A 22,144-nucleotide genomic window follows, 5' to 3' on the forward strand; every position below is an offset into this window, starting at 1 on the left:
GTTAAATTTATTAAGTCATGTTTTCATGCATAATCTCCCTTACGTAACTTATACACACAGAAAATTAAAGCAATAAGTGCTGACCGATACATAGAGAGTACACTTTAAAACGGGAGTTTATGTCACAAATATCTAGGTTAGCAAATCGACATCAGAAAATACAAACTTAAATTGGATAGAGTAATACTATCTCCCTGTAAACCAATACACTGAGCATATAGGGATCGCAATATATCAGATGTTTTCTAAGAATACTTCGCGCGTCTCTCTGTAAACCCATATACTAGGCATATAAGGATCGCAATATATCGGATGTTCTCTAAGAATACTCCCCGCGTCTATGTCAACCCATATACTAGGCATATAGGGATCGCAATATACCGGTTGTTCCTTAAGAACTCCCCGCATCTCTCTGTAAACCCATACACTTAGCATATAGGGATCGCAATATATCGGATGTTCCCTAAGAATACTCCCCGCATCTCCCTGTAAACCAATACACTGAGCATATAGGGATCGCAATATATCGGATGTTCCTTAAGAATACTTCCCGCGTCTCTCTGTCAACCCATATACTAGGCATATAGGGATCGCGATTTACCGGATGTTCCTTAGGAATACTTCCCGCGTCTCCCTGTAAACCCATATACTAGGCATATAAGGATCGCAATATACCGGATGTTCCTTAGGAATACTTCCCGCGTCTCTCTTTAAACGCATATACTAGGCATATCGTAATGGCAATATATCGGATGTTCCTTAAGAATACTTCCCGCGTCTCCCTGTAAACCCATATACTAGGCATATCGTAATGGCAATATATCGGATGTTCCTTAAGAATACTTCCCGCGTCTCTCTGTAAACCCATATACTAGGCATATCGTAATGGCAAAATATCGGATGTTCCTTAGGAATACTTCCCGCGTCTCCCTGTAAACCCATATACTAGGCATATCGGAATCACAATATATCGGATGTTCCCTAAGAATAGTCCCCGCATATCTCTGTAAACCCATATACTAGGCATATAGGAATCACAATATATCGGATGTTCCTTAAGAATACTCCCCGCGTCTTTCTGTAAACCCATATACTAGGCATATAGGAATCGCAATATATCGGATGTTCCTTAGGAATACTCCCCGCGTCTCCATGTAAACACATATACTAGGCATATAGTAATCGCAATATATCGGATGTTCCCTAAGAATACTCCCCGCGTCTCTCTGTAATCCCATATACTAGGCATATAGGAATCGCAATATACCGGATGTTCCTTAAGAATACTCCCCGCATCTCTCTGTAAACCCATATACTAGGCATATAGGAATCGCAATATATCGGATGTTCCCTAAGAATACTCCCCGCGTCTCTCTGTCAACCCATAAACTAGGCATATAAGGATCGCAATATACTGGATGTTCCTTAAGAATACTCCCCACAAACCAATACACTGAGTATATAGGGATCGCAATATACCGGATGTTCCCTAAGAATATTTCCCGCATCTCTCTGTCAACCCATATACTAGGCATACAAGGATCGCAATATACTGGATGTTCCTTAGGAATACTTCCCGCGTCTCTCTGTCAACCCATATACTAGGCATATAGGGATCGCAATACTCCCCGCATCTCTCTGTCAACCCATATACTAGGCATATAAGGATCGCAATATACTGGATGTTCCTTAGGAATACTTCCCGCGTCTCCCTGTAAACCCATATACTAGGCATCTAGGAATCGCAATATACTGGATGTTCCTTAGGAATACTTACCGCATCTTACTGTCAACCCATATACTAGGCATATAAGGATCGCAATATATCGACTGTTCCCTAAGAATACTCCCCGCGTCTCTCTGTCAACCCATATACTAGGCATCTAGGAATCACAGTATATCGGATGTTCCTTAGGAATACTTCCCGCGTCTCCCTGTAAACCCATATACTAGGCATCTAGGAATCGCAATATACTGGATGTTCCTTAGGAATACTGCCCGCGTCTCTCTGTAAACGCATATACTAGGCCTATAGGAATGGCAATATAGCGGATGCTCCTTAAGAATACTTCCCGCGTCTCCCTGTAAACCCATATACTAGGCATCTAGTAAAACACGGTCTCTGTCAAACTGTATACCTAGCACATAGGGATCCCTCAACCCCTATCCAGAGCACAGCTGCGCTTGCTTACTGACAAGTACTAGAACGTTGGTGATTAGTGACCCAATCAGTCTCCTCCTTGCATCAGAAAGAAATAAAAACGAGTGAACATGTTTATTTATCAATAAGCATTTCTATAACGTTTAGAAACAAGTATAGAATATAAAATAGTTCTTCTTCTTGGTACACATACTGAATGACCATTTACATACATTCATATTGCAATAAAATATATTCTTAGACATGCATGTTAAAATATGCACTCTTATGAAGAGGAAATAATTCACAACCTTAACGAGTTCAATATAATCTTCACAAGAGTTATCCTTACAAATACATGTAAATAAACGTTTTCTTACATATCAATGTATCGCATTTGATTACAAGCTCCATATAACAATGTAAACAAAAAATCGATATGGGAAAATAGTACTGCTTCCATTGAAATTGAGTGGAAATTTTAAACAGACGTGAATTGATTATACCTACCATACACGTTTGTATAGAAGCAATACAATCATGGATACAAGTGTGAAGGCCGCAGAGTCAATAAACATCTGTAATATTTTCAGGCACATTACTGATATCTCAGTTACTCATTTAATTATCAAAGGTTCTCAAATATTTTAAGTTGAACTTAATATCTTTTTTGCCGTCATTCTCTAATGATTTACACAAGACACAATCTGATAATGTATTCACAACAGTATGAATAAAATAGAGATTTTAAATACAATGGAGTTCTAACATATGACATGAAGGCCAGGTTATCCTAGCAAATTTTACAAATATTCTTTTAACTTTGCATGTACAACATAATTAATCTATCATGTTCTTACTAATCAGTATAATTTAAAAGTGTTCCTTACTTGAATAATTGCCAAAATATGAACACAGCAGCTTAAAAAGCATACTTCATGAAAGTTGTTTTTTCAGTAAATGTCTGTTTAATTGAGCATGTACTTTTGACCAATCATTAGGTAAAATTAAACCTTATTTCAGCAGTTACCACGAAAAATGAAATAAGCAAATTTTAGATTGGACTAGTAAAGTTATATAGAAGTTCATTGCCATAGAAAAAATAGCACACACAGACAAAATATTAAAAGCATGTATTTATTCATCTTTTTCATCCAAGCATATATACTTGAATACCTGTACATGAGTCATAAGTGAACAAACTATCACAGGTGATGTGGATGTCTACAAAGCAAGTTTTACTGGTGACACATTAATAGACACATTCATACCTTACTTTCAGTGGGAAATTTAACAGTGTATTTTATTACTTATGGTCTCATCAACTATACAATGACAAATCAGAAAATGCCATATAACTGAGAAGTTTTGCTATGACACATGTGTTCAAATGCTAAAATTTAATCCGGTATTTCCCCGTCGTTTATCCTGATATAAAATACTTGGTACATAGTTGTGCACAATTACAATGAATTATATCTTAATGGCTGTCTGTTGTCAACAATATAATCACTTAAGATTGTGATAAAATATTAAGTATTGCCATCACACTCCATGGCCTCATTTACAATGTCTTGGAACTAACCCAGCCAACATTGCCCTGTTACTGGTACTCTCTGCCTCCTTCAGTCTTGAATCCGCCTCCTGATAACCGACAGCAGAGTGCTGAAATTGAGAAGTGCTTAACATTGATGAATGGAAATGTCTGACTTCTTCACACCAATACTATAACATATGATATTGGATGTTATATAGACACAACCTTACTAAACATTTAACATACGTCAGACCTAAATGATCTAGAATATTCATAGAGATCATTCCTTTGGATCCTTTATAACCAAAGACATTTTTAAAAAATTAATGAGTATTTGAGTTGGATCGAAGACAAAGCGAAAGAAGTAAAAAGGTGCATGTTGCAATTTGGCTGGTTATTAATCTTAACAGAATTATGGTGTCAATAAACAAGTAAAAACTACTTTTTATTCGGACCATCATTTGTGATCCCAGAACACATCACAAACGCTCCAAGCAACAAATCATTATGGTAATTCCTATGCAGTTTTTGAATAACTAAACAACATTACTCTTACCATTTGCAGAATGGCAATCATTGCTTCCTTCTGCAACACCTTTGACACCTAACACTCTGCCAATCTGTCAGGAAGTGTAATCAACATTAATTTCAGCCAGACAAATCATTTGAAAGAGGAGGACTAACTTGCATTTTTGATCATTTGATCTTATAGCCGATTTCACAATTTGTTTATCTAACATCTCAAACCAAGTTTCTATGAGCTTAATTAACCTCTCATTTACAAAAGTATATCATATTTGAGTAAGCTTACCCAAACTCCTCATTAAACAAGTTTGCAAACTCCTTGTTTGCAATGACAGTGACATAAATTGATGTGTTTAATAGACAAAACCATCAGTCACCAGATAAGGTTTGATAAAAGTAATTTCAATTCAACTTTGACAAGTTTTCATACTTTAACAAATGTATTGTCAGTCAATCAGAATATAGATTAGTATATCTTAGTCGACTATATAATAAAGGGCAATTATTTACATTAAATGTAAACTAGAGTTATCTTTCTTGGTTAATTCAGTAGGTTGGATTGTTGAGCTACATTGTATCAAGTCTCAATGCAATACCTCAAGTAGTTGCTGAGATATTAACCTATGTGTGTGAGCAAAACCTTAATCAAGGTGTGATGCCGACGCTTGGGTGAGTAGTATAGCTCTTCATATTTTTCGAATAGTCGAGCTAAAAATAAGATGGCTCAACAGTGACTTTACTACTAAGCTGTTTGAAAAAAAAATCTTGCTTACTACTTTTTCTTCAGGAAAATTCTGTCAAGGTTTCTTCTTAAAATTATCTGTGCCTGTAAAGAAATTGACATCGATTTATCGGACATATATAATTCAGAGATTGAAACTTATAACATAGTCTCTGGTTCATAAGAAAACCTTTGCAAAACATAATTATATCCTGTTCTGACTTTTGACTTGTTCATTGTTCATTGTCACAGTGACCTTCAACTGTAAATCTTGGTAAAATAATGCTGTTACTATAATCAACTTTGTATAATATGTCATACAATTGTTAAATACAAAAACACAGAAAAATCAAAAGGACAAATATTTAGTAAATATTTATTCTTCTTTTGCCCATGTGCTCAAAATGTGAATCATTTCTGAAGACATGACTGCAAGATTTTAAGAAGCGACTTACAATGAAATTGTTTTGTGTGCACCTTTTATAGAGGCAATAAGGATATTTAAAGAAAAAACATGGTTTACTACTTACATCACCTGAGAACACATTTGCTCCATAATATCGACTGTAAGGAAGATTTCTACACCTCAGGAATGCCTCATGTCTTTGCAGCCATCGAGTTTGACTATAAATGAAATATCTATGTATTAAGAAAGGTAAAGAAATATGTCTGCATATCCATGACTGATTATATAAAAACTTGACAGCTACTGCTATGTGATAAAAAAAAACATTGTAGCATTGATGATCAGACTGTATGCAAACTCTGCACCACAATATTATTATATTCATCCAAATGTGTTAAAACTTATATAACTTATGAACTGTAAAGATAAAAACCAATTTAGTTAAACTTGCCTTATTTTGTAAGATAATTATGGCTAACTACCATTAATCTTAATAATTTTGTTGACGCATTCTCCATTATCATAATGACTCTTAAGCTGCCTATTAGTCTTATCATATTTTTGTTATGTAATTACAGACAACCATTGATCCTTGTATTTTACTGATCTATCCTTGGACAAACTATTTGCCAAACCAAAGCTACTGCTACTCAATTGTTTAAATTAACCTTTTTTCCCCTGTGCATGGATTATCAGCCAACAACGACTGTACCCAGCATGCATCTGAAATATAACAAATGATTGAGCATTACATATGCAAACATGTACATAGATACTCTACTGGTATAATGCCTTATTAATATTTATTGTTATATACAGCGCAAACCTCATGTTGTCTCCCTGCATGACATTTCCGTGAAATATTAGTGAAACAAAACACACTTTTTAACTTAAGTATATTAATCTTAAAAATAATATATTAACAATAGTTAATTGGTGAGTCATTTTGGTAGTTGTTTACTTATAATACATACTCATGGTTTATAAAGACAATAATCAGGCCCATCATAAAACACCCAATCAAACCAACATTATTTTCCACTTCTTTCACTGTTTTACCAAAAAAACCTTACCAGTGACAGAATAACAGTTGCATCTATGATGTACCCCTCCTGAAAGATAACAATAGGGCTAAGATGGTCCAATATGGCTCTACTTTGAGGCAACTTCTCCTTTGTAGAAAGATTCAGGTTGCACTTTACACAGTGGATACATTGTTAAAAACAAGTGTACAAAGAGTAATTTAACAGTGAAAGGTTAAAGATACACACCATAAACATTAACTTATTAAAAGCCTGGCAATTCAACATACATCTGCCTGAATTTCTTCAACATTGAAGCAGTGTTGGTTTATACTTATTTTTCTCAATTGTTAAGACAGCATTAAACAGAAACCATTAGTCTGTTTTTTGTTTTTTACTAATTCATTATTGCTGCATTAAAAAGACCGCTCAAAGCTGATACAATTCTACTAAGGTATGTTTCTCAGGCAGATCTGTGAGTTAGGAAAGTTACAATGGTGAGGGCTCAAACCCACAACCCTTTTAGTGAGAGGCAAACACCCTTACCATTGACAACTCTCAGTTCTCAAATTCGCAACATCTTTTTCAAAAGACTTTACAGATAATATACACTTATAGTTGTGCTCAACAATTCAGTAATAGGCAAAGATATAGTACTTACATCATCACTGACTCCACCTGATTCGATAAACTCCTTAAAGTTGTCCACAGGCCAGACCTTGACGACTGCAGTCTGAAGAAGAACAGTAATTCCTTCTTAAAATAGAACTATCAACCTCTGTGAAGATGCAACACTATGTGTTTTATGAACTTATTTTAAATTCAAAGCTGAAACACAAATAATTCCACTGTGTATCATTACCAGACATGCTTCACACCAGAAGGTGGTGGAGCTATCTGCAGGTGTTTCATCTGGATCACGGCCAATGCACCCAGGATGTAACCTCAAACCACATTTATCACACTCCCAGTATTGTCTGTAAATATTACCATACTGTAATTGAAATACAATTATATAAATCCTAAATCAGTATTCAAAAGCAAAATTCAAAGGCTTAAAATGGAGCATCACTCAAGTTGCTATGCTTTTTATAATATTAATATCTGATAAATTGGTATACCGTATTTTCTCGACTATAAGACGGGGAAATTGGGTCCCGATTTTTACCCCCAAAGTAGGGGACCCGTCTTATAAGCGAGTCGATAAAATATTAAAAAAAGATTCAAGTCAAAATCAGTAAAATTTTACATAGGGTATTCGTCTATCCAGTATATCGTCTGCTGATATAAGTATGGGGCAATTAAGTAAACAACAACACGAAATCTCTTCACCGCGCGTGCTCTGACGTCACACAGTGTACCGTTATATCTGCATTTTTTCTCATGGCGCGTGTCAGTATACTAGTAATTAGTTTCACAGATATATCAAATCAATAAATTGGAATCTTAATATGATGTAGGTACCTAACTGTCAATTTGATTAAGCAAACAAATGACAATGCGAATATGAATCCTTTATGTTCGTCGCCAATCAAGGGACAATATTGCCTAAAGCATTATTGCTAAACAAACACCTATTCATGACTCGGCTTTTCGCAGTTATGTTATTGAAGCCATTAATTTTGCCGAAGAACTTCATTGGTGTCTTCAATAAAAAAATAAACTAAAACAAACATATGTTGTTAATGATTAATTATTACAATTTCGATAAGTAACGACCTGTCCTGCAAACTTATGTACTCATTTTTAACCTACATGTACCTCCAAATAGAGAGCTCACAGTTGACCGCCATTTTCTTTGAGTAAAACAAAAACAGTTACCGCGAAAGTCGATAATTGTCCGTTGAGCTTGAACATTTTTACACATTAGGAAGAATTTTAGCATTTTAGATTTGCTTAAAAATTGACCCCGTCTTATAAGCGAGTCGAAACAAAAAGCACCAGATTTCATGGGCAAAGTTAGGGGGCCGTCTTATAAGCGAATCGCCTTATAGTCGAGAAAATACGGTAACCTGTTACTCACTTGTCAAGTCTCAAAGTTGCTGACATATGGTTCCTGATGTCCTTGTTTGAAAGGAAATACCGATTGCTCAGCTCTGATACCCCAGGAAAATTTTGCTTGGCGAAAATTCGAAGATGTCTCTTCATCTCTGACACGCTTCGAATTCCTTCTGCAACAAGAGCTTTGATTCTGTTGATAATGACTTTGTCCAATGGCTGAAATGTCGATCCAAACTGAAAAAAGAAGGAATCAAAAAGAAAAAGTCAATTCAGAGTTCATCATGTAATTCCCTTGGCTCCACTCAATGAATGTCACCATCATCATAACATGTCAACAGAGATTAAACAAAACTAGTTAAAAATTACCAAACAATACTTATTTGGTCCATATAATGATTTAAATATCTAAAAATGATCAATGACAAAATAACCTTTTTTTAAATTTATGTACACTGCTTTAAGGTGATTCCTATAACGGCTGAAACCATCATCAAACTGTAAATAATTATCAGTGACTTTTAAACCCTATTAGGTAAGACATCAGACGATGGCTACAGAGAAAACAAGCTTAAAAAATAAGAGAAGGTGGATTATCTTAACACTAGCTGCATTTCCTATCAAAAAAATGGAAAAAAAAGGGTACATGTGAAAAAGGAAGTCATTTTTAATAAAAGAAGTAACTGTATTTTCATTTTCATTCTGTTCCTAGTGTTTTTTTCTTAATCTCAAGTTAACTTAAAATTGTCAACAAATTGAAAAAAACTTTTTAAAAATGATCATACCTCTCCCCTCACATGGTATTTGTGTTCAGCACTTTCTGGGGTAGAGCAATACACCCGATGTTCCAACACAGGCATGACTTTGTTCTGTAGGTCACTTTTCAGCCGATAAATTTGTGTTCTACGTTGGTAGTTGGAATCAAGAGTGTATCTGAAATCATTCCGTAAACTTAAGCTATCACAAAAGTGATGAATTCCCCAGACAAGGCCTGGACACAGGAGTAGTAAAATTTCAACAATCATCACCATAACTCTTGAAAGACAAAGTATATATATATACATCTATATATACATGTATGCAGACCAAGCTTTTGTGTAGCGACACAATTTTAAGATGAACAAGAGTGACACTCACAAAATACGCCCATCAATAATTTCTTGGATTCTAAGCAAACATTCTTGGTAAAGATTTTATAGCTACAAACATTTTCAGCAAGTTTGGTGAAGGTCAGATGAGAATTGTTCAAATTAGAGTGGACAAAGCAAAAATGGCAAATTTTGACCAATTCAAGGGCCATAATCCTGAAGAGCCTGGCTGGTTATAGAACTTTGCCAAGAATATATACCAACAAACATTTATAGTAGCAAGTTTGGTGAAATTCGGATAAAAACTGTTCAAGTTTGAGAGTAGACAAAGCTAAAATGGCCAATTTTGATAAATTCAGGGGGCCATAACTCTGGAGTGCCTAAAGCGATTTGGCTGGTTAGTGAACTTGACCGAGATATTTCACCAACAAACACTTTCATGACGTTAAGTGGAAATTGGATGAGAAATGATTAAGTTAGAGAGCGGACAAAGCTAAAATGGCCAATTTTGACAAATTCAGGGGGCCATAACTCTGGAGTGCCTAAAGCGATTTGGCTGGTTATCGAACTTGACCTAGATATTTCACCAACAAACACTTTCATGAAGTTTGGTGGAAATTGGATGAGAAATGTTCAAGTTAGAGAGCGGACAACATTGTGGAGCCGCCCGCCCGCCCGCCATGGGTGTTCCCATAATATGGCCATCGTAAGATGGGCGTATAAAAATGAAATACATGCCTCCCAGATAATTTAACAAAAAAACCCTCACTTTTAAAAAGAAGATTGCGATACATAGTAGTGCATTTAGCAGATGCTTTATAGCAACCTGAACCCGCAATCATGCATATAGCAATGTATTAATGTCTTATAGCATATCAAAACGTTAATGTCTGATTCAAGATTGGCTACATGACATCACAATGGAAGAGATCTGGACTAATGCTTAACATTAAAAAAAAAGAGCACCAGTTGACAGTGATTTTTTTCAGAGAGCTACAAAACCCACAGTTGTAAATGCTCTTTCTTGCGACAATTTCATACACTCAGACTCTAGAGAGGTGTTCACCTTATATTCAGGAAACTTGATGATATATCGCAGCATGATGAACGCAGGGCAATTCCGTTTGTGGGTAGGCTGGATAAGCTTCCTTCCCTTTTCTTCGTAAGGGTGATCAACCTTAAAGATGAAAACAGTTGTTACTTTATTAACTTTTAATCAGCCTCCAAAACACTGATCATATGCATGTCAGTCTCACATGGAAAAACAACCTATGCCCTGACAGAAAAATGTGAATAAACTAGAAATGTGTCCATAGGACACGGATGCCCCCACTTCGATTTTTTGTCACAGAAAATAAGCCATAATGATTATTCAGGATAATCTCAAGTCTTTTTTTGCAAATAAAGGGCCGTAACTCCTAAATGACAAAAGCGATTTCCATGGCTATCGAACTTGATCAAGATATTATGGTCACAATCATGTATGTAAAGTTTGGTGAGGATTGGACACATACTTTTCAAGAATTAGATTGGAAACATATATTTTTGAAGTATTTTTTGGCAAAAAAGGGCCGTAACTCCTAAATGACTAAAGCGATTTCCATGACTATCGAACTTGATCAAGATATTATGGTCACAAACATGTGTTTAAAGTTTGGTGAGGATTGGACAAACAGTTTTCAAGAATTAGATCGGAAACAATCTTCGGGACGTACGTACGTACAGACAGACAGACAGACAGACGTACGTACGGACAAGGGCAACCCTATATGCCGCCACTTTGTGGGGGCATAAAAATGTTATAAATGGAACTCCATCGTAGGAAATTGGGTTCGAGTCACAAGAATGCTCCCTCCAAAAAAATGAATGCTTGATGGATCCAGCTGAATATCAAAAGTAAAGACTGTCAGCAATTTGGCCCCTGTAAGCATATCCTACAACCCTAATTTCATTCTTTAAGGATGAATAATATTTTTTTTACTTCCAAATATGGCCATTTACCTATAACAATTTATGTCGTAACAGATCTAGTACACCATGGCATGCAAAATGCAACAGTCAATTGTGACCACGTCCCAAACAGATCCAGGATAAACCGGGGTAAATGTTTTATGTTTTTAGAAGTGCCAAGTTAATGCAGTGGTTTAATTTCGAACCAAAATAAAGTGGGAAATGCACCATGGCTTTGTGCCAGGAAATATCTTTTCCTTTAACTGAATTTATACACGTTTCAGCCAAGCTTTTCCAGAGATTGATGAGATCTCACGAGATATTTAAAAATGATGACGCCTCATCCTGATTCTCGCCAAAATTGAAAGGTCAGTTTAAAATTACAGGATGTCCCAGGAGTAGAGGGGCATTTTAACAGCAGTTTGTACCTGAACGGCAGGTATTTTACCTAGATTTAGATGGACCAAAAGATCCTGCTATTCCCCTGAACTGAGGGGGGGGAGGGGATACAATTGCCAAGTGCATAAGGAATCTGTATTTTAACTTGAGTTTATGTTACATAAAAAATGGACATTTTATAAGGAAAGCCCAATTGATTAAAATCATGTTTAAGAGGACCAAATAATGCACCAGTCAATTGTAACCACACCCATGCTCGCAGGCCGGGGGAAGAGTGTGGACTTCGACTTTCGCTTCACACAAGCCCTAGTAAAATCCCCACTCTTCCGAGACAAACTGATGGTAAAATAACTGCTAAATGTCCCGGCACCCCCTAGTCCAAATAATTGTATGTTGATTGATTTTTTTAGAATCCTTCACGTACAAATTGTTTAGTATCAAAAGTGGGTAGTTATTTCGATCGGGATTCCGGGTTAAAGCATATTGCATCTATAAAATATCATAAAAACAAGAAATATTACCAGATAATGTTTTTTTATATTAGTTCCGTACACAAAAAATAAATATCCAACTTCTTATTATGAGTTTGACGGGTTTTCTTCATTTAATTCTGTCAAAACATATTGATATATACATGAAGGGCACCTGCAAGGCTTCCGGGCACAATTTTAAAACAATTGGAACATTTCGGCCATGGCCGAGTTCTTACGATTGTATTAACAAGGTTTATCTCAAAGCTTGTCGAAGGTGGCCGAGTTATTACGATTTAATCGAGTTGTTCCCCTTGGCATTAAATGTTGTCTGTGTCAGTCAACTTTCGTTTTATTGGAAAGGTAAACAATATACACACTATCCCCAAAAGTTCGCAATACACAGGTCCTTTCGACTAATTCTGCTGCTTTTATGAGCGCCTGAGTGATCCCGATGGCATCATCGTATTGTCGGGATCAATTCAAATGCTCATAACGGTAGTCGAATTAGTCGAAAGGACCTGTGTATGGCAAACGTTTGACGATAGTGTGTATATTTTAAATCGGATTTCTGCTTCAATTTGGAATATTCGGTAAGATTGTTGTGTCATTTCGATGTAAAAATGATTAATCTTTGCGAAGAACGCAGTGATTCGCTTAGGTAGGATTCGTATATTTACAATAAAATTCATGTCTGAACTGGACATGTACCTGTTTCGTGACGAACTGTGTTTTGAAGAATTTCTTCTCTTGTCAATTATATTACCCTAGTGGATTTTTAGGTTTTATAGAAAGTTGAAATATCGTCGACAAATCATGTTTAATAGTTGAATTGTGTTCCATGACGTGTTAAGCAGCCCATTAATGGTTGTATTTTCTTTATTTTCAGGGTCAAGACTGATTTTACCCAACTGAGGCCACAGGCAACTATTAAAAGTAAGCCAGGGGCAGCAGTTGGGATCTGCATCATACATTCAAGTCTCTGTGCTTACAAACCCACGAATTGAGCTTTCCGCGATTTGAAGAGTTATCAAGGGAACTCACTCTTAGTAACCCGAGTGACGTAAATAATAAGCCGGGCGATACTATTTCCCGGACCCGGTCTCATCCGGTCCCGGTCTCCTCCGGTCTCTGTTTTCCAAAATAGAGAAGGTGTTAATGTCCGCGGGAGGTAATAGGATTACAAAAGATTACAGTTGATTAAAATATTAGATATTTGATGATAATTATGTCACCATTTATTTCATATTTTATATAAATAAAACAAATAATAAATCAAGGCAAAGATAAAAACATAAAATATGCACATGTACTAAAATTAATGTCGTGAATAACATACACATTGTGTGTTTTTTTCATATTAAATTCAGTTATAAGTATACTATTGATAATAGTAATACAATAAGAAACAATGCATGAATACATGTAAATCAAATTTGTAAGTTAACTCAGTCTTAGGGATCGCGACTTTTCATTTTCTTTATGAAACGGATTTTTTTATTTTCTAGACAGCTGACTAGATATTCCCTCATTTCACTTACAACGAAATTGACATTTGTATTTACATAGCCATTCTTAAAACAAAATTCCACAGCATTAGCAATTGCAAAGACACCACAGGCTTGTACAATTGGTTGTTATAGAACTCGTGGAACTTTAATCATAAGCTGAGATTTGTTACTTTTTATAAATTAGTAGCATTGTAGTTCCACCGATCATGACGACTTTAAATAAAGATTCTTGTATTGTGTAAGTTATATTTCATTTGTAAAATAGCCTTCCGAATATTTCAGAAGTTTATTAATTATTATTTTATTTTGTCAAGGAACTCTTCATAACAGGTTTATGACAATACACAAAAATGTCATACCATGAAAGGTGTAAATGCGTTATACAACGCGTGTCAGAGATTAGCGAATGTCCCTCGTTAAGGACATTATAAACGGATTAGCCAGTTTTATTACACACGCACGGCTACTGTTCGGTTCATACCCTAAAATATTGTTATTTATTATAAAAGCAATTTTATAGAATAAATGATTGTTATGCAAAGGCTCTAATAAAGTTTAGAAATAATACGATAACAACATATAACCAAATTCAAAAATAAATAAAATAATCAGCATCAGATTTCTTAAACAGCTATAGAGATTTATTGCAAAGTTCAAGTTGACAAATAAAATATATTCTGCTAAAGTTGTGTAATAATGGCGAAGGTATTCAAATTTATTCAATGTTAGCGAATAGCACAAACATTACAAACGAAAAATGGAGAAGAAATGTGTTGATTACTTAAGAATGGCGAACTTCAAATAAGCACTCTTCACCTATATTAGCTTTAATGTCTTAGCACACGCATACTTACTATCATAGGATGTTATAACATTGCAACTATTAGCTCCAGAAAATGTGTTTGTGTACTTTTTCTCCATTCATTGATTTACTTGTTTACATTATGCGGCTATGAACATTGTATAATGTTTTACGCAATAAACATATCGTATCAAATGGATATACAAACATAGTATTTTTCAATGTAATCATTAATGCTTCAAAAATATAATGTTTCGGGGGGGGGGGGGGGTAAACAATAAACCAACTTTGACATAACATAATTTAAAAGGTGCAATTCTGCGTTACTACATACTCTAGCCGTCCTCAACCTTTTATGGAAAAACACATGAGCATTTTTATTGCAATCGCATCTTATCTTTCTCTACACCTTTAACACAAATTGCATAAACAGTTTAGACCTATAACAAATTAAGACATAATGTTTATATATTTTATTCCATTTTGTTACATATAAAAACAAACATCGGCAACACCATCCGTTGCCCGGGGCCATAAGTTATGAACCGGGAATTATGAGACCGGTTGAGACCGGATTTTACGAGGAGAGACCGGGAAATAGTATCGCCCTAATAAGCCACGCCTACGACCCGCCTTCGCCAGACACTGGATGTTCTTTAGACTTAACCTATATGTAATCAAACATGGCAGGACAGCTGAGTGAAAGCTACATCGACAATTCGTATGAATTGCAAGATGATGATGATGATGGTATAAGAAACGTAAAGGACTTACTTGAGTTCTATGCCAACGCTAAGCAAGGACAAGAAGCCGTAGTTTTTGCCGCTGTTGGAGATACGGAAAGGAAGACTGTTACATTTGATAGACTGTACGAAAATGTCTGCAAGGTAGCCCGTTCATTGATTCACCTTGGTAAGTCACGATTTGCATGCGTCATGCTAGATGATTTTATTGTATTTTGATATATTTTATTATAAATTAATCTCATGTGCCTAGCTGCTTATACGCGAGTACGCGGCTGAATCCACATGATTCTGACAAAAAAACAGCCAAGGTTGCACTTAGCGTTCTTGACTTCATGATCCTTAAACTGTCTATTTTACAGTACTAAACAAAGCAACTCAGAATGCCCCGGATTACACCAGGGTTTACAAAATTTTCTGAGGGGTCATGCCCCCGAACCCCCCTAGCACAATTATGAATCCACGTAAAAAGAGGGCTAGCTACGGCCCTGACTACATATGCATAGACATATTTAATTTTCACAATGAAGTAGAATGGCGTTAAGAAATACACGTTTGTACGATATTATGTTAATTAACATAATTTTACCAGGTCTTAAACAAGGAGAAGTGGTTGGAATCAATCTTCGCAGCTGTCCAGAATGGCTCTATTTCGTATACGGATGTATGATTGCCGGTCTTGTTCCTGTCGGCATTGCTTTTACATATAAAGACGGAAGTGACGTCATCGCCATGATGAAACGATTGCAAACATGCGCGCTTTTGTGCATTGACCCAGGTGTTGACAACGAAAAGTGGAATGTCATTCAACAGCTTGTCGAGTCGTATTCTGACGATGGTTCCGTTATCAGCTCAAAAATGCCATATTTACGCTACCTTCTGGGCCATGAAGTTGGAACGTCTGTCATGACTGGCGTAAAGAAAATGACAGATTTACTGAGCACTAACTGCGATGTTGAAATAACCGACGTTACAGAAGATGCTTTAGCATTTCTTTCGCAGACGTCTGGCAGCACTGGTGAGCCAAAACTTGTCGCACAGACGCAAAAGGCTGTAGTCAGGTACAGGCATTTTCCAACGTTATTCACAGATGAAAAAGAGACTGTTTATAACGATCGACCTTTCACTTGGGGAGGCGGATTTCCTTTTAATTGTGTTTATGGTCAAAAACGTGTAACCCTTCCCGAGTTCGCGCAGATGCCATCTGATCGTTTTGCTGTTATAACCACTGCAATTAAAACAGAAGGATGTACGGTGATGTTTTCTCTTCCACCGTTTGTGCACGAAATGGTTTTGAAAAAGGTACAAGCAAAATTACGTTTTAACTTTCTTTTTTTTCTACACACTGGATTGTATTTATTATTATCAGTGAAGGTGACTTATCCTTTGCACAAAAATAGATTTAAAATTAAGTTTGAATATCTTCCATTGTTTTTATACGCTGTAAGAAACATAAGAACACTTGCTAAAACTAGCACTGACAATAATTTGGAATAACCAAGGCCAAAACATAAAACAAAAACAAAAAAAACAAAAAATCCCACCTCATTGTAAAAATTACATTTTCGGTAAAACGACGCCTTATTTTCATTTTCTCATTTAGAATCATTGTCATTTTGGCATAAACTGTTGCGCTCTACGTTATGAAGAGAGCTCTATAAAATGGTATATCAACACGTGTATCACTTTGCGTCCGCCCGGTTAGCTCAGTCGGTAGAGCGTTGGACTGTTAATCGGACAACCCGGTTCGATTCCCGGGCGGACCAGGTCACTTCTGTTGTGATTGGTTATGAAATCCTTTCTACGACCATTCGCACTGTACCACTGCCCCTGGCATGTACAGAAGCTGGCAGTTCCTTGCAGTAGTGAAGGCACCTAGTACTGGTTCACCGCCCAGAATAGGTGTGCGGTGGTTGAACTGTCACTCAGGGACCCTTCAATGTGCTCACGCCGGTCCCGGAGTATAAACTACTAACACCACCACTGTATCACTTGCATGGTCCGTTTACTCGGTAGCCTTTTCAGACGTATCAATAGAAAAGTTATTTTTGTTCACTTCTGGTCAAAATATTTCACTGAATCAATAAAGGCGCAACTTCTATCTAACTCCAAATCCTCAAATGATGTTCGAACTTTTTTCTCAATAGAAATAAGAAAGTTGTGCAGTCTAGCCAACGGGGTTTTACTTTATTAACTTACAATAATGTATTTCATTATTACATTATTATATCCAATGATCTCAAAAAAAATAACATAAAACACTAATGACTAACTAGGGGCGATCGAATTAGTATCAAAAGTCCTTTAAATAATATTTGCATTCACTTTCAGGAAAAGTTACCAGCAGAATGGCTGCTAAAGAATTTGCTGACAGGAGGGCAGCCTCTTACGAAGCATGTCGCCGAATGTGTAGGTGGAATTTGTAAAAACCTTGTATGTGTCTACGGTGGTACTGACTTTGGCGTTGTAGCAATGGGAATCATTGAAGACAAAAACAACTTCACTGAATTTTCCAGTGGGAAAATAGTTTCCGGAGTTGTGCTTAAGATTGTCGACGACGAGGGCATTACTGTACCTATTGGTACGATGGGAGAAATTTACCTGAAATCGCATTTCCTGGTAAAGTGTTATTTCAATGACGAGGCGAAAACCATTGCAGCCAAAACACCCGACGGTTGGTTCAAGACTGATGACTTTGGGAAATTAACAGAAGACGGCGAACTGTTTGTACTTGGTCGAAAATCAAACATGATAATTTCTGGCGGGATGAAAGTTACACCAGAAATCCTAGAACGAGTTCTGAACACATGCATTGGAATACACATTGCACTAGTTGTTCCGGTGTCTGACGAAGTATACTACCAGGTTCTGTGCGCATGCGTCATAAAACAACCAGGAAGTACGCTCAGCGAAGAAGATCTTCACACGTTTTGCACGGATTTCCATAACGACAAGCCGGGACTTTTTACGGTCCTTCCAAAGTTTTATATCTTCATGGATGCTTTTCCAGAAACATCTTCGGGAAAGGTATCAAGACGAAAGCTTAGTGCAATTGCAGAAGAGAAATTCGGAAAGAAATGAAAACATTGAAGCCACCTGATTTGAGGCAAGCTGCTATAAGACTAACATGTACAGAGAAATGAAAACATTGAAGCCACCTGATTTGAGGCAAGCTGCTATAAGACTAACATGTACAGATTGTATAACATGGTGTAATGGTTCTATTGACATTGTAATTTGGCGATAATAAAAATTAAACAGATAATAGTGTACTAAATGCGTTACATGGTGCTCGAAGCGGATTTCTGCACAAACCCGTTATAAATACGTTTGTTTACATACACTATCAATTTCAAATAAGGCGTCGACACATTCATAAAATAGTCATTTTAGTGTGTGTTCATGCATAGTGTTATGCCCCAGGTAAACTAGTTCGCGAGTTACCATAATTTGATAAGTACTTTTAGGTAATGTATAAGCAATTTTAAAAACATTATCATAGGGTATGAGTTTGAATATGCCGGGTTAAGAAATAAAAGAGAACAACAGCCGTTGTTGAACAAAACCACGTGATACAAGCTAAGTACATGTAGGTCCACCAAGTGTGGACACCATAATGTTTCGATCGTATAGAGCATAATACATAGAGAATAGTAAAACATACAATGAGAAGATTTTAACCAAACACTTTTTCTGCTCATGTTTCACAATTATATAGATATATATCTTTATATTTCAACTAATCCATTTTACAAAAAAAGAAGTTGCAAATTTGTCATTACGCATTAACATGAACTGGATAGAAGTATTTCAAAAGATATATTGCTTTTCGGCAGTATTTGCATTCAACCGTCCATAAATAGAAACTTACCAAGTGAACCAGGACTAAGTGAACCACTTGATCAGACGTAGTGAACCATATATCGAGGGCTCAACGCAATACTGTCGTAACTCCATTTTTCAAAACTGTTCAGGAGAAGGAAAAAACTTTCTTAATTTATATGTGTTGGAAATATTTAAAGTATTTGAACATAACAATTTTGTACTGTATGATAGTTTTAAACCAAAAAATATATTATCTTCAAACATTGAACACAAAAGATGAATTTGCTGAAAATTTGACTGACTACAGTTTTCCACCTCAAAAGTCAGATTTCATCAAAGTATATATTTATGCAACAGTGTCGTAACTTGACTTACGACAGTTTTCCACCTGATATTATTTCAATTTGAGAAAATATATTTATGCAACACTGTTGCACTTTTTATTTTTGTCATTATCAATGAGAAATATGGTTAATTACTAAACTCTAATGGACAAATTTTATATAATTATGATAATTATTATTACAACCCATAGTGCATCATGTTTGAAAATGCTCGTTATTTGAGTTGAATAGAGGTCTAACTTTACACCTAAATAATGGGAAAGGGTCAGGCTCTATGATCCTTAAAACAATGAAGCATAAATCAGAACATAACAAAACATGACTGTATTACTTTTGAACATTTAATCACTCAAGTATTTAATTTTCACAACAAGATTTTGTTCATCCTGTATCTCAAATTTAACAACAGTGTTTATTTAAAACTTTAACAAAGAATAGATACATGATTTAAACATAAATTCAAAAACAGATCATTTTCGCAAAGCTAAGCACACTCAATAATGTCATTCAATTCTAAAATACTTTCATTTTATATGCTTTACTTTATAACAATCATTCCCATATAACTGACAAAAAATGGCAAATGTCTTGATAATTCCATCTGACTGCCTGATAAAATTTCTTTAAAAAATCAGCAAAAATGTTTTTGAAAATATAAAAAATATGACCTTCAAAGGAATCTTTTAATGATACTATTGACCATTGTTTTCAAATATTTGGTTTGTTTCCATAAAGGGGAAGTTCTTATTAATATACACAAGTTCACATGTCCTATGAGCTCTACTCAACTGATACAAAAACACTTAAGGTCATTGCCAGATAATATGTTTTAGTCAAAGCAGCATAACACCAAGTAAAACAAGTAAAACAAGTGAAACATTTTTTTCGGATGACTTTGGAAAACTATTTTTAGACTACAATGTGTTGAATGCATGTGTTTCAAGCATCAATACAAAACAATCAAGTTTTTGTGTCTCCCCCATTCATGGGGAGACATATTGTTTTTGCCCTGTCCGTCAGTCTGTGTCACACTCTGTTTCCGCTCAATAACTATAGAACGCTTAGACCCTGAGGAACTTCATACTTGGTATGCTTGTTGGTCATGACTCCTATTGATTTTGAGATCAGTAGGTCAAAGGTCAAGGTCACCGTGACCTTGAGGTGAAGAAACGGTTTCCGCTCAATAACTGAAGAACGCTTGCACCAAGGAACTTCATACTTGGTATGCTAGTTCTGGGATCAGGTGGTCAATTGTCAAGGTTTTGGTGAAAAAACATTCTCCGCTCAATAATTAAAGAACTTCATACTTGATATGCCAATTGGTCATGACTAGTAGATAACCCCTATAGATTTAAGGTCAATTGGTCAGAGGTCATGGTTGCAGTGACCCTGCGGGGAAAAACATTTTCCAATAATTACTAAAGAAAATTTGCACCCAGGAACTTCATATTTGTTATGCTAGTTGGTCATGACTAGTAGATGGCTCCTATTGGAATTGGGATCAATAGGTCAAAGGTCCTGGTAAAGACCGCAGTGACTGTCAGGTGAAAAAAATCTGATTAATTACTGAAGAATGCTTGCACATAAGACATTCATACTTGGTATGTCAGTTGGTAATGACTAGTAGAAGACCCCTATTGATTTTCAGGCCAGTAGGTCAAAAGTCATGGTGACCTTGAGGTAAAATAACGGTTTTCGCAGAATAACTAATGAACACTTGGGCCCAGGAGCTTCATACTTGGTATGATTTTGATTTTGAGGTCAGGTCAAGGTCACAGTCACCTTCAGATGAAAAACAATTTGTTGGTCACCAGTCCGTCTGTCACACTTCTATCTGCTCGGTAACTTAAGAACACTTGGACCCAGGAAATTAATACTTGGTATGCAGGTTGGTCATGCCCAGTAGATGACCCCTATGTTTGTTCTTATCCATTCCATAAGTAAAAATTTCAATTCCATCATTGATCTTTTACACCTATGACCACACAATGGGAGAGACAAGCGCTTTTTCAAAAAAGCAATCTCTAGTCTTATTTGCGAAGGCTACCCTGGACTTTGAAACTGCAGTGTCATGTGAGAGTAGGAGGAAAGAGGAGTGGTGGGCATCTGGAATGATCTGCTTTATGCACAAGCTTAATAAATATGTTTATTACAATGGTTGGTTTTTAAATTGGGCTTTGACTTTCATAAGCTAATGAAATTTCCCCTTTGTCAACAAGATAAATCAAAGGTATATCATCATCTTCCTTAAAAAGACCACCACCATCATCAACATCAGCATCATTGCTATCACCCCAATCAGCACCATAATCATTAACATCAACCACATCAACAGCATTGCAACGAACCACATCAGCATTATAACCATTAACATATCCCCCATCAACATCATTGCCACCAACCACATCAGCATCTTAACCATTAACACCTCCCCCATCAACATCATTGCCATCAACCCCATCAACAGCATCCCCACCAACATTATTCCCCAACGACATTGCTATCAATACCACTCCCTTCAACATCATAACTCTCAACATCACCATCATATCATGCCCATCAATGCTGTTATTCATGATGTAACAGTAACATCACCATCATATCATGCCCATCAATGCTGTTATTCATGATGTAAACTGCAACATCATCATTGTACAAGCTTT

General features: G+C 36.1%; 2 protein-coding genes across 3 annotated transcripts; one reads left to right on the forward strand and one right to left on the reverse strand.

Annotated features, from left to right (window-relative positions):
- Positions 1–2,271: 2,271 nt before the first annotated feature.
- LOC128236971 (uncharacterized) lies at positions 2,272–13,275 on the reverse strand. 2 transcript variants are annotated; one of them, XM_052952130.1, is made up of 12 exons: positions 12,968–13,275; positions 10,504–10,614; positions 9,135–9,282; positions 8,375–8,586; positions 7,214–7,328; positions 7,013–7,084; positions 6,403–6,441; positions 5,998–6,052; positions 5,459–5,547; positions 4,976–5,028; positions 4,234–4,297; positions 2,272–3,805 (listed from the first exon to the last, which is right to left on the reverse strand). In XM_052952130.1, the coding sequence occupies exons 3-9, from the start codon at positions 9,207–9,209 to the stop codon at positions 5,510–5,512; spliced, it is 606 nt and encodes a 201-aa protein (XP_052808090.1). In that variant the 5' UTR covers positions 9,210–9,282; positions 10,504–10,614; positions 12,968–13,275; the 3' UTR covers positions 2,272–3,805; positions 4,234–4,297; positions 4,976–5,028; positions 5,459–5,509. The 2 variants fall into 2 exon arrangements, with proteins under 2 accessions (XP_052808090.1, XP_052808089.1); XM_052952129.1 differs by having other exon boundaries at positions 5,454–5,547.
- Positions 13,276–15,181: 1,906 nt separating this feature from the next.
- LOC128236955 (2-succinylbenzoate--CoA ligase-like) lies at positions 15,182–18,577 on the forward strand. The gene is made up of 3 exons (XM_052952097.1): positions 15,182–15,481; positions 15,905–16,614; positions 17,644–18,577. Exons 1-3 carry the CDS (start codon positions 15,253–15,255, stop codon positions 18,391–18,393), a joined length of 1,689 nt encoding a protein of 562 aa, XP_052808057.1. The 5' UTR covers positions 15,182–15,252; the 3' UTR covers positions 18,394–18,577.
- The last annotated feature ends 3,567 nt before the right edge of the window (positions 18,578–22,144 follow it).

This window comes from Mya arenaria, chromosome 6 (genome assembly GCF_026914265.1).
Source record: "Mya arenaria isolate MELC-2E11 chromosome 6, ASM2691426v1".
Classification (NCBI taxonomy): Eukaryota; Metazoa; Mollusca; class Bivalvia; order Myida; family Myidae; genus Mya; species Mya arenaria.

Bases quoted from the DNA above. Each gene is read 5' to 3' on its own strand.
- LOC128236971 (XM_052952130.1), bottom strand. From the start codon at position 9,209: ATGCCTGTGTTGGAACATCGGGTGTATTGCTCTACCCCAGAAAGTGCT. The intron at 8,587-9,134 runs GTATGATCATTT...TTCTTTTTTCAG, and splicing joins AATACCATGTGAGGGGAGAG to TTTGGATCGACATTTCAGCC. The intron at 6,442-7,012 runs GTAAGTACTATA...GTTATCTTTCAG, and splicing joins CAGGTGGAGTCAGTGATGAT to GAGGGGTACATCATAGATGC.
- LOC128236955 (XM_052952097.1), top strand. From the start codon at position 15,253: ATGGCAGGACAGCTGAGTGAAAGCTACATCGACAATTCGTATGAATTG. The intron at 15,482-15,904 runs GTAAGTCACGAT...TAATTTTACCAG, and splicing joins CCGTTCATTGATTCACCTTG to GTCTTAAACAAGGAGAAGTG. The intron at 16,615-17,643 runs GTACAAGCAAAA...ATTCACTTTCAG, and splicing joins ACGAAATGGTTTTGAAAAAG to GAAAAGTTACCAGCAGAATG.